This window comes from Pongo pygmaeus, chromosome 5, assembly GCF_028885625.2.
Source record: "Pongo pygmaeus isolate AG05252 chromosome 5, NHGRI_mPonPyg2-v2.0_pri, whole genome shotgun sequence".
NCBI classification, from domain to species: domain Eukaryota; kingdom Metazoa; phylum Chordata; class Mammalia; order Primates; family Hominidae; genus Pongo; species Pongo pygmaeus.
Window position 1 is genome coordinate 53761530 of NC_072378.2, and position 12632 is coordinate 53774161.

Below are 12632 nucleotides of genomic sequence, written 5' to 3' on the forward strand. Positions count from 1 at the left end.
CGAGCCCAGGGGTCAGCTGTAGCTGCTAGGGGGGCATCTGACACTGAAGCCATGACGCCATCCCGGCACCTACAGGCTTTGCTGCAGATGCCCCCCAACTCTCAGAGGCAGCTGTTTTTCTTTACATGCACAACTGCCTCAAATATGCTCTCTGAAGACTGTGGAAGACAGCTGATGGGCAACATGCTCAAAAATGGTTGTTTCTATACATTTGCTGGGGTGTGGAGAGGTCTCTGAAGCCACCTTCTAATTATTTCCCAGGACTGCAGTGCTGAGGTCATACATTTTTATTAATAATAGAGTCAAGAGTCTAGCTCCTTAGAGATAAAAGAGCCATCTTATCACATCATTTTCAATGTTCAGTAGGACCACTAGTTCTTTTTCCAGACTCTGTCCTCCTCCCCAACAGTCAGCAAACCAAACCAAGCCATCTGGCTTTTCCCTGTGCAGTTGGAGGTGCACAGCCTGGTGTTAGGGAAGTTTCTACTCCTGGCTATGATAGGAACTGGCTGTTTGACTTTGGACACATCACATCCATTCCCTGGTTCAGTTTCTCATGGGCCAAGTGGAGCTAATTAAATCTGTCCTCCTGAAAGTTCTCTGAAAATTGAAAGCACTCTTCAAATGTAGGGTGGGGCTGTTTCTATTAGAAAGTTAGGTCAGTTAATCCATCATCATGAGCTCTGACAGTGGGAGGAAGAAGGAGCAGAAAGCCCCAACTCTACCCACCTTTCTGTGGTCTTAGTTTCCTCCCAAACCCAAAGGATCTGTATTTGGAAAGGTTTTTTTTTTTTTTCCTAGCTCTGGAATTCCATGACATTGTGAATCTTAGTAGGCTCAGATAATCAAGGGCAGTGCTATCCCAGAGAAAAAATATCCATAAATAGATCCATAGGTTCTCAGTTAAATTCTTCAGTGTTCGGATGACAGGACTTTTGACTGAGACATTTGCTAAAACTCCCAGGCTGAATCTGAAGGTGGCAATCTCTGAAAATGGTAAGAAACTTTGGACTACAAGCTTTCCAAAAACCAAGTACAACCTTAGAAAATTTATATCAAGTTTTGGTGCTTGTTATAGGAAGACACCTCGATCACCATTGCTTCAGGGAATATGAGGGTTGTTAGAACATGTGGAGACTTCCTAATGCATGACAGCTAAAGCTGTATTTCAAAATGAGCCTTGCTCCCTGGTACTCATGCAACAGTGTGATCCTATTTTCCTCACCTGCCCGTCTCAAACCTTCCACACCATACAGAAGGACCAGAAATAACCTGGAAAGTTGCCCTCTAAGTCAGAGAATATTGTACCTATTCCTTAATATGTCCCCAGTGGTATCTCCCTCATCTCACCCAATCAGCACAGAAAGTTCACTTAACTAAAAAAGGGTTTTGTGTGCATAGGTACATAAACTATCATTAAAAGCAACTTGAACCCAAAGCTGAAAGCCTGACCTAGACATTTACAGAAAGAGCACCTTTTCTGAAAGCCCTTAGTTTCAACTCTCCTCCCTGCTCACACCTGTTCCCCAAGTCCCCGTCTCTAATACTTACAGTGGCCGCAGGGGACCCAGTTCATCACAAACCACCAGATGTTCAGCATCGAGGCATGGTGGTAGACGTGCAGGACCGTGATCTGGTGGTTGTTCTTGCGCAGGATGAAGAAGAAAGTGTCCATAAATTCTATGAGTTTGGAGAAGTAGTACCACCAGAGGACACGGATAATCTAAGAGGAAAGGGTCAAAGATTTAAGGCTTATCCTCACGGCTTCTCTGGAATATCACCTCTGACATGTTTCACTAATATCCAAAAATCTGATGTCAACTCAGAGAAGCCCGAGTGCCCCAAGAGCTCTTAATGTCCATCAGTGGCTGGGAGCTATAGTCACTCTCCAAGTACCTTTAACCAAAGAATGTGATTGGGTTGGGACAGCTGGAGGGGTTTGAAATGACTACAGGGAATATTTTTGAAAGGGTCCCTGACACTCTTTGAGACTAACAAAAACATGAGGCTCAAGGTTCAAAACCTTGAAGTCTGCCTATTCCCTCTGGAAGCAGCCTGCACAGCCAATTAGCAAAGGAAAACCATCTGAAAAACGCTACTGATTTCAGGGACTAGCATGGAGCAGCCGACCTGATAAGAGACACAGAAGAAAAGGAATCATAACCTGCAGTGTCAGGTCTCTGCCCAATTAAACATGTCAAACAAGTGCTCTAAGGAGATGACTGCCCATGCTGAGCCGTGACTGTTGGCCTGTGATTTAAAAGAAACCTCATGAGTGGAAGTCAGATTTTATTTTTAACACCACTACTCAGAAAAAAGTACTTGGATGAATGATTTTAAAAATTTAAGACATTGCTCTTATGATCCTGATTGTGTAAATATAACATACTGACTGCATGCGATTTTTCCTGCCAATTGTTAACCGGAGTTATTTTTACAGAGGGGGATGCTTTAGGTTTTATTTTATACCTTTCATGTTCAAATTTTAATATGATGTGTATATATTGCCTTTTTTATTCTTTTAAAAATATCAACAGGGATTGCCTGGGCAGTGAGGTTATGGGCCATTTTGTATTTTATACAATTTATTTTAAAAAACTCAACACTTATAATAATAAAGTTTCTGAAAAAGAGACAGTACCTTCATATCTGATTCTCCTGCGGTGCGTGTGCCCTGACAGAAGAAGTTGTATTTGCCTTCCCATACTCCTGTTACTAACTAAAAAAGAAGAAAAAGCCAGTCACCAACAGCATCTGGGCCATGTAAAGTCCTGATTGAACTTTATTAGTTGCAGAATCTGTGATAATTTACCTTGGGCTGTGCTGAGCCAAGTTTGCTCTGAGAAAAAACAATTGTAGGGAAGTGTAAACAAAAGGAAAGCTTTAACGACTTGAGCCTCAATTTCCTAAGGGGTGGGCTTAAAAGTCACTCCCAGGCTGCTGCCCTCAGAGACCTTCCTTTACCACGCTGCTTCTTTGCAGAACGCTCAGCCCGTCACCCCCTTGGTCCTAGCACAAGTGCCCAGACCAAGCCAATCACAGGCTCCCTGCTTTGCCCCACAGAAGCCTCTGGCTGCTTTCCCTAAGCCAGTGCTCCTCAAACTTGAGTGTGCAGCACCAGAATTACCTGAGGGGCGAGTTAGTAAAACATGGGTCCCTGGGGGTGTTTCTGTTCCAGTAGGTCTGGGGGCCTAGAATTTGTATGTCTAACAAGGTCCAGGTGATACTGATGCTGCTGATGTGGAAACCATACTTTGAGAACCATTGCTGTAGGCTCAGGGATAATTTAGTCCAACTTTATCTTCATTATTTCCTGTTGTTGTATGTACAATCCTCTGGATCCATGAATTAGGCTTCACAGACTGAAATTGTGCCCATGCCTCAGAATCACTTGCAGCACAGTAGGCACCTACGCTGTCACAGAGAGGACCCCAGAATTGGGGTACAGGCTCTACATCACAGCCCAGCAGTTATCACGGGCCCCTCCCCTCAACGGGCCCGTGATAACTGCAGGGCTGTGATGTAGAGCCTGCACCCCAATTCTTGTGTTCCCTGTCCTTGAACACAAGAGTTTAGCTTGGTGAGCAACACAGATTCCCCCCAGGGAACAAGAGGTGATTACAAGGATCTGAAGACACCTTGTGATAGTTCCACCTGGTCTGACCTCAGAAATAAATGGCAAAAATGGGTGCAGCCGCTGCACTCACGCTGGGTATCCTGCCTTCTATCTGATTTTTCTTTGGTTATCTTTCTTCTTGCCATTTTCCTTCTGCTTTGTCACCTTCTACACATAAAAAAGCACTGAGAGTTAACAGGCTTTTCATGGCCAAAGAAGAGCACAAGGATTTAGCATGGGAGCAGCATCAGCTCATGATGAAGAGCCATGGAATCAGGAGGAAGGCTTGAGTGCCAGGCCCAGCACCCGGGGCAAGCCAGCTAATTCCTGTGGGCTTTTGTTGTTTTTACTGTAAAACGATGAGGTTGGACTAAATTATCTCTAAAGGGTCTGTTCCAATTTTCTGTAGCTTCATGTTAACAGACTTTAAAAACAGACCACACAACAAACTATTCTATACTATCTTTGAAAGACCAGTACCCACATGGTAATTCATTAGATGGTGTATTAACTTTTCGGTCTTATACTACTCTCTAAAGTCATGGCTAGTCAAGCAGGATCCATGCAGGCTGATCAGAAGTCCTAAGAAGCAAGACACAAAGCCTGAATCCAAAGTGCGGTGGAGGTCGGGGGAGGAAGCTGGCATGCACTCTTGAGACCTGGGATGGAGAGGGAAGCGCCAGCTTAGCACAGTGCTCTCTTTGCTGCCCTTCTTTCTACCCCAGGAGGGAACCAAGGAACTACCTCCTGCGGCTTGAGGGTACAGAAAGGAAACTGGTGCTTCTTGATGAAATGTTCGTGGGACAACCGTGAATAAGAAAAATAAGGACAACGCAGTAAGGTTTTCATGAAGATAAATTCGTGCAATGTAAAAGATCCTCTTTTTTAAAACAGCAGCCTCTCTTGGCAAAATTAAAAACGTACTAACATATGACTGTCTTCATCAGAGATATTTTTGGAAATGTTATCATTTTATGAATCTTAAATCTGGAACCTACCATCACTGTTTTTTCCAGCGACTATTTTGGTTTATGGTGTCCTGAGACATCCTAGGTTGGTTTTGCTTTTGTCTGTTTTAAAATAGGATGGCTGGTGTGTGTGCATTTGTGGAGGTGTGGATGACTACATTCATGAATGTCTACCTTGGCAGGGGTGGGGAAAATCAAGGGAGCTCTCTGGAGAAGAGGAGGACAAATCCTCTCTTGTAATTCTGCAGGCGCCTCAATCCCAAAGATGAGAATGGGTTGAAGGGGTCTTGTTAACTCAGCAGAAGGGACTCTTGGACACACGCTTCCTTTTTAAGAAGGGATCCAGGTGGGATTGCCTTGACTCTTTAAACTAGTTAACCTAAAATTCCATTTGCCCTCTCCCCACCCATAAAGGGGGCAGGGGAATCCATGTATAAAACACCCGCTGTCTTTGGAGTTTAGTTAAAGAACTCAAACCTCGGTGTTGGGTGGTGAACTTTTCACTCCTGAAGCATAAACCAGGTATACACACAAGCAGCTACTCACTCGGTGCCACTCCACTTGACCTAGGCCCACCATTCCTCTTCCACCTGTTGAGGTTCCCTGTAGGAGCTCTGTCATGCTTCAATGCAACACTCCCTCCACTGCTACTCACACCTACCACACTTCTACTGGGGCCGCTGTGCCCCTCAAACCACTGAATTCCACATTTCCGTTATTTAAAACCCTCCAGTGAGTCATCGTTGCCTTCAGAATGAAACCGTGAATCCTAGGTGCAGTGTCCAGGTATTTAGTCTTCCACAACGTGGTCCCAAGCTTATCTTTCACTTCTCCCCTACCTGCACACAAATTAGACCTCTTCCCACTCTCCAAACATGCCCTTCCTTAACTGCTACACAGTGGCCAAGGGGAAAGAGCATGGGTTTGGGCATTAGCCCATTAAACCCTACCTTTTTCACGTTTTGCTACGTGAGCTTAGCTAAGGTATTCCAACATTTTAAACTTCAGTTTTCTCAGTCCTCAAATGGGATAAACATAAGGCTCCCGCCACGAAGTACATAATGCCTGTCTCACCCAATGTGGTTCACTGGATTAAACATAAGTCTTGGCAGTGACCACTGTTTTATTCTTTTCAACTAGAATACCCTCTGCACCCATGTACCCCATCTCCAGCTCTCAAAATCCTATCTATCCTTCAAAGTTCAGTTAAAATTCTATTTTCTTCATGATTACTCCCTTGAGCACTAGAGCCTGAGGTCTATTCTCCTTCCTCTACCCTCACCTTGCTGTTTGCTCACATGCTCCCTTTGTTAATGGGCCTGTTGTGTGCTCTTCTGTAAGATTTCGAAGGGTGGTGACTGTGGCTCCTGCATCCGCATCGACATATTCCAGCACAGGGATTAGTGTACCAGAGATGTCAAACAAATATTTGCTAAACAAATGACAAAGAGTTCAAGACTGCCAATTCTTTCCCCTAAATCTAGGCCTAATGTTTCATGTGCAGCAACAAAGAGAGCTTCATAGTATTTTAAACGAGGCTTGACTTTGTGATCATATTCATCTGAACTCTGTTCACAAGATGAAAACTCTTCATCATCAATTTCATAATGGAGTTATGGAAATTCTCAAATCTCCCTGGCTTCAGAAAGGACAGAATAATTTAACAAACCAAGACCAAGGACCTGAGTTGAAGCTTATTCACCTAAGACCCTCATCAAACCTCCATAAAATGGGCTAGCAGTAGAGGGCTCTGCTCCCTCCATCCCCCTCAGAGAATAGCAATGTGTCCATGGGTAGTGGACTACAGAGGTGCTCAAAGCAAAGGACTGACCACTGTAGCCCCACTAGGAGCACATCACAGGAGACAATCCTCAAGTCAAAGTCATATTAGCCACCCTTCCCTTTGGGACTGAGGCCTAGCTTCTTTCCAAAGAGCTGTTTTGGTCAATTTCCTGGAAATTCTTCAAGTTGCGTGTAAGTAGACACCACAGGGTGAGAGGACCCAGTAGGCTGGAGAAGGCGAAGTACTGAAAATAAGGGCAGGTGTCTGTCTACCTTGGGCTTCTGAGAATCAGATCAAAAGAGGACAGGACTATACTATAATGAAAAAGCAGGCCATCACAAACAGCTAACCATTACCTGATGAAATTTTCCATACCACTGCCAACTCCAAGAACCACCCAGGGGCATTATTTGCAGGCTTTTTTCTGAGGAACTGAGATACAAACAGTACCACTGCAAAGCTTTATACACTTCCTCCTTCCTTGGAGTAAAGCAAACTTTAATTAGGCCAAGAGGATGTGCAGAGCTATAATTAAAACCTAGCTACAAGCTCTTTTCTCCATATGAGATAAAGTCAATAACCCTAATGGTTTCATGCACCTTTTCAATGAAAGAAAAAAATTTAGATGAGTTTCACACCTGGTTCTGGATGACATAATTCATGGAGTGAATCTTTTTTCTTTGAGACAGGGCCTGGCTGTGTTGCTCAGGCTGGTGTGCAGTGGCACAATCTCAGCTTACTTCCTGGGCTCAAGCCATCCTCCTACCTCAGCCTCCCAAGTAGCTGAAACTACAGTTACACGCTGTCATGCCTGGCTAATTTTTATATTTTTGTTGTAGAGATGGGGTTTCACCATGTTGCGCAGGCTGGTCTCAAACTCCTGAGCTCCAGCAATCTGCTTGCCTTGGCCACCCAAAGTGCTGGGATTCCAGGTGTCAGCCCCCGCACCCAGCCAGGAGTGAATCACTTTTAATGGTGAGTTGACTTTTCCCATCTAATAACACATTTAACCACAAACAACTTGTAACCTTTAGCATAATAACCATTTCCATGGCACTTTCTGGAATGCTACTGTAACATCTCAGGAAACAAGGTCACTTGAAACACTTAAAGAAAAAGTAGGAAAACATCATCTTGGGTGGCCCTTATCAGCCATTAACATCAGCATCCCAAGATGTCAGAGCAACAAGATAACCCCTTTCCAAAGAAGGCTGGCTGCTTCTGGTGATAAGAGCTTGATGAAGTTGTATGTTTACTACCTCCTACACAGAAATGGGGTAAAAAGTAACGAAAAACAGACTATCCGTACTCAAGTTCAACTACATCACAGGACCTAAGGTGCTTTTCTAAGCAAAATCTCCAATACGTAGGGCTGACCCTTTTCATAGCTTTGTTTCTGTGTGAGTCCTCAAGTGTGTATTTTTTAGATCTGGTACAAGCTCGTATTTTTAATGAGAAAACGGAATGAGAAGTGATAAGGATGGCCCAGGTCTTGGTACCACTGGGATTAGCACAAAGGAATCCTGACTCTCAGTCCAAATGTACCTCAAACAGCAGTTCCAAGCATCTTTGCCCTTCTTCATCTGTTTTTGAATTCTTAGTAAGAACATGGTAGGGATACTCTGTCCATGAAGAATTCTGTGGAAAAGCAGACCTTTAGCTGCATCTTTTTCTTTCGCAGATGTTTGGTTTAAAATTAACCATGAACTACTCAAAACTGAAAGTACCTATTTCCTCTAGGGTTTAGTTGGCCAATTTTGGCAGTGCTATTAGGGAGTGCCAGGTCAAAGCATGTGGTTTTTAAATTTCAAATCTTTCATGTCCAGAGCATAAGGATGCCCATTAAGATAATTTCACACCCATGACCTCCACAGGTGTTTTTTTTTTCCTTCTCCTTGTGAACAGGAACACCCCTGGGTTACAGCTGAACGTAATACTCTTGGCTAAGTTAAAAAAGACAGGTTCTGTACACTTGAGAAGTCTTTAAAACAAAGCACAAAGAAACAGCCTGTCCTCAATCCAAGCTGAAACAGGTATGTCTGGCATTTTCCCTGAATCCTCAAGCCCTGCCCTCTTATGCTAGCAGTTCTCCCTGTTCAGGCCTCCCAGAACTTTCCCTCTGTAGAAAGCAGATGGTAAGAGTGCAATAAGCATTAGATGAGTTAGCCCAATACCTGACATAAGGTAGGCACTATCTGTCTTTGCTATGATCTTAGGCAAATGTTAAGTACTTTTGCTTCCAACTAGGGCTAAGGTGGTGCTGGATGTCCCAGCCAAAGTATAATTTGTGTCATTTAAAGGAAGGTCTCCAGCCCACCCACTGACTCCTGCTTTGCAGGGTTAAGTCCACTTTAGTTGAGGATCTGAAGAGTGATGTGCTCCTAGCTACACCAGCTGCAGAGCCAAGCTCTCCAGGTGTTGCAGGGGCAAATTTAGAGGAGTGAGGCCTGGCTCTGGACAAGCCAGAAGGCTTCCTCTCTGTAGAAAGTATTCCCTTCCCCTCCCCTGGGTGCGGGTGAGGAATGAAGGATGTCTGAGCTGCATCCTTCTCTCCATTCTCCCTACCGTGAGGCATTCTCTCAGGGCAGTGTCAGATACACTAGGGACAACTAACTGTTTCCTTTCAGGCCCTGAGAGAAGTTTCTTTCTCAGCAAGGAATTTTAGTTGTAAGGAAACTAAGAGTGAAAAGTATTTTAGGCAATGAGATCTTCTAAGTACTGATCTCACCAGATGTTTCAACTGCTCTATACCTCTGCTAAATGGGAAAAAGAACAGCAAATAGCCTTTTCAAAGTATTTTGGTAAACAAAGTAATTTTTCAAATAAAATTCAATCATCAATTGCCAGGTTGCTTAAGTGTTTTTCCAAATCCTATTTTCCCACAATAACATATCTATTTTAGGAAAGCCTGAAGGGAAAGAAAAACAACGAGACAGTTTAGAATATTATGTTTCCAAAGCAACTGCTCTGTGGTTCCATCAGATGGCCTTCAAAGCCAGAGCCTGGGGAGATGCTTTCACAGCCCACAATTACAGAGGTTAGAAAGCACAAACAAAGCATTCAGTCACCAAATGCTCAACTTCTTTCATCTTTCCAATAAAAAAGCATCACAAATTTTCAAAAGAAATTCAAAGGAAAAAAAACTGACTTCTGGTTCTAGCAACATGGCAAACTGAACAAAAGCAGAACCAACTCTCTCACTATAAACACAGGTAGAAATGTGGTATAAAACACAGCAAAAACTCCAACACAATCAATTCTTACCTATAATGTGAGGTCCCCACAACAAATTATTCTTTAGAAAAAGAGAAGTCAGCTTAAATTCAACTCCTTCCAAAATCTTTATGTGGGAAAGGCATGTTTACCTGAGACGACCCCCAACAATACGAGTTTGGGATGCTAACACAGAACACTAGGCAAACCTTTATTTCTGTTTTAGGAGGTAAAGAAATTTAACACAGACAATAATTATTCCAGAGGCATTATCTCACAGATATATCTGTAAGCAAACTTTTAATAGAATACTTAAAAAGGCAACACAGCAAATGGTTAAATTTGGAGATCACTGTCATCTAATCTATATCACTGGGGGGGACAATACTTCCATGTTATGGAATAAAAAAAGAGCAAGCAGTGAACATTCAGAAGTAAAAGATACATAGCCATTTAAACTAAAAACACAATAGATGGATGAAACAGATTAAAAACAAATGAAGGAAGTAGGAGTGAATGGAAGAACGCAAAATTTTCAAAGTGCCTAGAAAGAAAACAGATTACCCTACAAATGAGCAAAAGTGGGACCACAGCAGACTTCTCTGGAATAAATCTTCAAAGTGCTGAGGAAAAATAACTATTAATCTAGAATTCTATGCTTTGATAAAATATTATTCAAGTGTAAAGGCAAATAACATGACACTCAGACTAAGATATTGCCCTTCATAGAAAGAACTACTTAGGAAAAAAATTGAATGAAAAAGGAAAGAATAAATTTCACAGAGCAAAGAAAATCAGTAAACACTGATGGCAATAATGGTGATTATATAGGACCTTAAAAAAAGAAAAAAGTGAGGCCAGATGTGGTGGCTCACACCTGTAATCCTAGTGCTTTGGGAGGCCAGGGTGGGAGGACTGCCAGACCCCAGGAATTTGAGACCAGCTTGGGCAACAAAGTGAGACTCCATCTCTACAAAAAATAAAAATATTAGCTGGGCACAGTGGCATGCTCCTGTAGTCCCAGCTGCCTGGGAGGCTGAGGCAGGAAGATCACTTGTGCCCAGGAGTTTGAGGTTACAATGAGCTATGACCATGTCACTGCACTTCAGCCTGGGCAACAGAGCAAGACCATCTTTTTTTTTTTTTTTTTAAAAAAAGGTAGAAATAACTCCTGACAACAGTAACATGAAAGATGAGGGGTCAGAGCTAGAATCCTCTAAGGTCCCTGGTATTGTTTAGGAGAATAGAAATACTGACTCAACTGAAACTGTCGTAAGTTAAAAATGCATGGTAAACACCTATGGGTAACCACTCAACAGAATGAATAACTTTTGAATAAGTACAATAAAAAATAATGATTACAAAAATTCTACAAAGCAGTAAAGGAGAAAAGAAGGCCAAAGAAAACATATATACACAAAAAAGGTGACAGAAAGTACAGGCATACCTCATCTTTGCTTTACTGCACTTTGTATATATTACAGGTTTTCTTAACTGAGGTCTGTGGCAACTCTGCATAAAGCAACTCTATTGGTACCATTTTTACAACAGCACATGTTCACTATGTGTTACTGTGTCACATTTTTGTAATTCTCACAATTATAAAATATTTCTCAAAATATTTCAAATTTTTTCACTATTATTGTATCTGTTGTGGTGATCTGCGTGTGGTTACTGAACTTTGATGTTACCATTGTAATTGTTTTGAGGTGCCATGAACCACACCTATATAAGACAGCAAACTCAATAAATATTGTCTGTATTGTAGCTGCTCCACAGACTTGCTGTTCCCCCTAACCATCTCCTTCTTCTCTGGCCTCCTTATTTCCTGAGATACAACAATATTGAAATTGGGTTAATAATCCTACAATGGCCTCTAAGTGCTAAAGTGAAAGGAAGAGTAGCATGTCTCTCACTTTACATCAACAGCTAGAAATGATTAAGCTTAGTGAGGAAGGCAGGTGGAAAGCTGAGATAGGATGGAAGCTGGGCCTCTCTCGTACCAGGTTAGCCACGTTGTGAATGCAATGGAAAAGTTATTGAAGGAAATTAAAAGTGCCACTCGTATGAACACAAAAATGATAAGAAAGCATTAATAGCCTTATTGCTGAAAGTTTGAGTGGTCTAGGTAGAAGATAAAACCAGCCATAACATTCCCTTAAGCCAAAATCTAATCCAGAGCAAGCCACTAACTCACTTCAATTCTGTGAAGCCTGGGAGAGGTGACGAAGTTGCAGAAGAAAAGCTTGAAAATAGCAGAGGATAGCTCATAAGGTTTAAGGGAAATAGTCATCTCCATAACACAAAAGGGCAAGGTGTAGCAGCAAGTGCTGCTGTAGAAGCTGCAGCCAGTTATCTGGAAGATTTAACTAAGATCACTGATGAACATGGCTACACTAAACTGTAGCACATACCGTAGCGCCTGGGAGCATTTTTATTTTGAATTTATCTTTTTTTTCTTACAAATAGGGTTTTACTCTGTCACCTAGGCTGGAGTGCAGTGGTGTAGTCATAGCTCACTGGAACCTTGAGCTGCTGGGCACAAGCCATCCTCCCAAGTAGCTAGGACAACAAGCTCAAGCCATGCCAGGCTAGTTGTAAAATTTTTTGTAGAGATAGGATCTTGCTATGTTGCCCAGGCTGGTCTCAAACTCCTGGCCTCAAGCAATTCTCCCACCTTGGCCTCTCAAAGTGCTAGGATTACAGGTGTACAACACCACTGTGCCTGGCCAGCATTTTTAAATTTAGGTATGTCTACTGTTTTTTAAAGATTTAATGCGATTGCACACTTAATAGACTATAATGTAAACATAACTTTTATATGCACTGGGAAAGCAAAAATATTATGACTTACTTTATTGCAATACTCATTTTATTGCAATGATCTGCAACTAATGCTACAATATCTGAGGTATAAAATAACTATTAACATGCTAAATGAAAATGAATTAAATTTCCCCATTAAAAGACAAGAGACTGTCGGATTCAGTCATTAAACCCCTATGCATTTATCTGGTCAAAAAACTTACCATATTTGCATAAGGAGATATGT

General features: G+C 42.2%; 1 protein-coding gene across 3 annotated transcripts in view; it reads right to left on the minus strand.

The window, feature by feature from the left end:
- ELOVL5 (ELOVL fatty acid elongase 5) overlaps positions 1–12632 on the minus strand; it is an 80730-nt gene that overhangs the window by 6200 nt on the left and 61898 nt on the right. For 2 of the 3 annotated variants that reach the window (XM_054493612.2, XM_054493613.2), the window contains exons 4-5: positions 2642–2719; positions 1552–1723 (exon numbers count right to left, since the gene is read on the minus strand). In XM_054493612.2, coding sequence (XP_054349587.1) covers positions 1552–1723; positions 2642–2719 — 250 coding nt within the window. The remainder of the gene's footprint in view (positions 1–1551; positions 1724–2641; positions 2720–12632) is intronic. The other variant, XM_054493614.2, reaches the window with a different exon arrangement.